Genomic DNA, 2,283 nt, shown 5'->3' with positions numbered 1-2,283 from the left:
TTTGGAATGCACACAACTATTATAGGGTTCGAGTGGGGTGTGCCTGTCAATCACACATAAGCAAGACAATATCCATAAGCCATTCTTCTGCCTAATGTAACCGCACTGTGAGGAAACTCTAAATGTTGCTGTCATGGCAGAAAGCAATCTAGAAGGGTCTTTGGCTCTTACTGAGTCAGGGGTTTCATGCCCTGAAGGCCCTGACTCTCAGTTTCCTGGCCGGGCAGTTGGGCAATGATAACCACAAGTGCTGAGGATGTGGTTTCACCCCATTCAGCAGGTGCTCCTGTCAGGCCTGAAGGAAGGTGGATATTTCAGGCACTTCCGAGCTGCTAGTAGCTGCTAGCTGAGACTGAAAGTTATTTCACCAAGAAAAGAGAAATATGATAAGAGGAGCTTCTTTCACATTCTTACACATATAGGAAATAAAGTACCAAATGATGAAGGTCATCAAACAAATATTACATGGAAGAGAGCCACCATCTTTGGAAAGAGGATAAAGAATGGAAAACATGTATAAGAAGAAAACATCTAAAAAGAGTAAGATTGATGTCTCTCATGTGGAACTAGCAAAAGCTCAAGAATGCCAGGTACAGTAGTCTACACCTGCAATCCCAGCAATTAGGGAGCCTGAGGCATGAGGATGGCAAGTTCAAAGCCAACCTCAAAAACTTAGTGAGACTGTATCTGAAAATAAAAAAATTTAAAGGACACAGGAGTTCAATCCCTAGTACCAAAAAGAGGAGGAAAAAAGAAAGCAAGCTCGACATCATGTACTTTTGAGGTGGAGTGTGCCAATTCTTTCATCTCTGTCCCAGCATTTCAGGCAGTTTTTGAGTGTCAGGAGAAACATCTGATTGGTGAAAAATTCTAATATAAGATTATTATTTTGAGATTACATATCAAAATAGTGATTATCCTTAATCTTATCCTTAACATTACATATCAAGACTTGGTGGCTGCCACTTTCTCCCTATTGTCTTCATAGCCTCTTTGATGTCCTTGTTCCTCAATGTGTAAATTATAGGGTTCAGCATGGGAGTAACAACACTATACAATACTGAGATCAGTCTGTCTTTCTCCAATGAGTAAGATGAAATGGGCCGCACATATGTGAAAATGGCACTACCATAATAGAGAAGGACAATGACCAGGTGTGAGGCACATGTAGAAAAGGCTTTGCATCTCCCCTCTGAGGAGTGGATCCTCAAGATGGTGGAGATTATGTAAAGGTAGGAAAGGACAATGCACAGGAAAAGAGTCCAACCAATGAAGACTCCAATGGACAGCAACACCAGTTCATTGACAGAAGTGTCCCCACAAGACAAGATCAGCAAAGGGGGTATGTCACAAATGAAGTAATTAATCTGGTTGTTGCCACAGAATGGCAGACGGGATGTCAATAGTGTATGCACCACTGAATTGAGGAAACCACCAGTCCAACATGAGGCTGTTAACTGATTATACAGGGCCTTGTTCATAATAACTGAATACCTTAAGGGTTTGCAGATGACAATGTAGCGATCATATGCCATTGCTGCCAGGAGGAGACACTCTGATCCTACAAAGAAAATGAATGCAAAAAGTTGAGTCAGACATCCCCCAAAGGAAATGCTCTTCTTCTCTGATACAAGATGTACCATCATCTGTGGGACATTGGTGGTGGTGTAGCAGACATCAAGAAAGGCCAGGTTTTCTAGGAAGTAGTACATGGGTGTATGTAGGTGTGGATCAGCCATAGTCACCAAGATGATGAATATGTTTCCTCCCAAAGTACATATATAGGTCAGAAAAAAGATGGTAAATAGTAAAAACTGCAATTCATTCAGGTCAGAGAATCTCAAGATGATGAATTCAGATATAGCTGTTTGGTTCTTTCCTTCCATAATGTTGTCTGGTTTCCTCTGGGGAGTTGGGCAAAGAGACATATAGATAACAATAATCATATGCTACAGTAGCTATGGTCTGAAAAACAGGAAAGCAAAATATTACAAATACAATATTACTATCTATATCTGGTAGTAAACCAGGGAATATCACTCTTATAAACTATGACTCATACCAGCTACCAAACACATATGTAAAAACCTCCAGTGTTTCACTTGAAAATCATCTCCCTGTATAAGATACAGCACTGAAAATTTTTAACTAAGAGCAAATCACAAGGGCTGGGGGTGTGGCTCATTGGTACAGCACTTACCTAGCACATGTCAGGTACTGTGTTTGATTCGCAGCATCACATATAAATAAATAAAATAAAGGTCCATCAACACCTAAAAAAAA

At 40.4% G+C, this 2,283-nt stretch overlaps 1 protein-coding gene across 1 annotated transcript; it reads right to left on the bottom strand.

The window, feature by feature from the left end:
- Positions 1–938: 938 nt before the first annotated feature.
- Positions 939–1,953, bottom strand: LOC107133838 (olfactory receptor 5V1-like). The gene has a single exon (XM_015476003.1). The coding sequence runs from the start codon at positions 1,944–1,946 to the stop codon at positions 939–941; it is 1,008 nt and encodes a 335-aa protein (XP_015331489.1). The 5' UTR covers positions 1,947–1,953.
- Between the last annotated feature and the right edge of the window lie 330 nt (positions 1,954–2,283).

The sequence above is a fragment of the Marmota marmota genome, unplaced genomic scaffold, assembly GCF_001458135.2.
Source record: "Marmota marmota marmota unplaced genomic scaffold, marMar, whole genome shotgun sequence".
NCBI classification, from domain to species: Eukaryota; Metazoa; Chordata; class Mammalia; order Rodentia; family Sciuridae; genus Marmota; species Marmota marmota.
The sequence above is the reverse complement of the archived record's forward strand: the minus strand, read 5'-3'. Positions and strand labels throughout refer to the sequence as shown.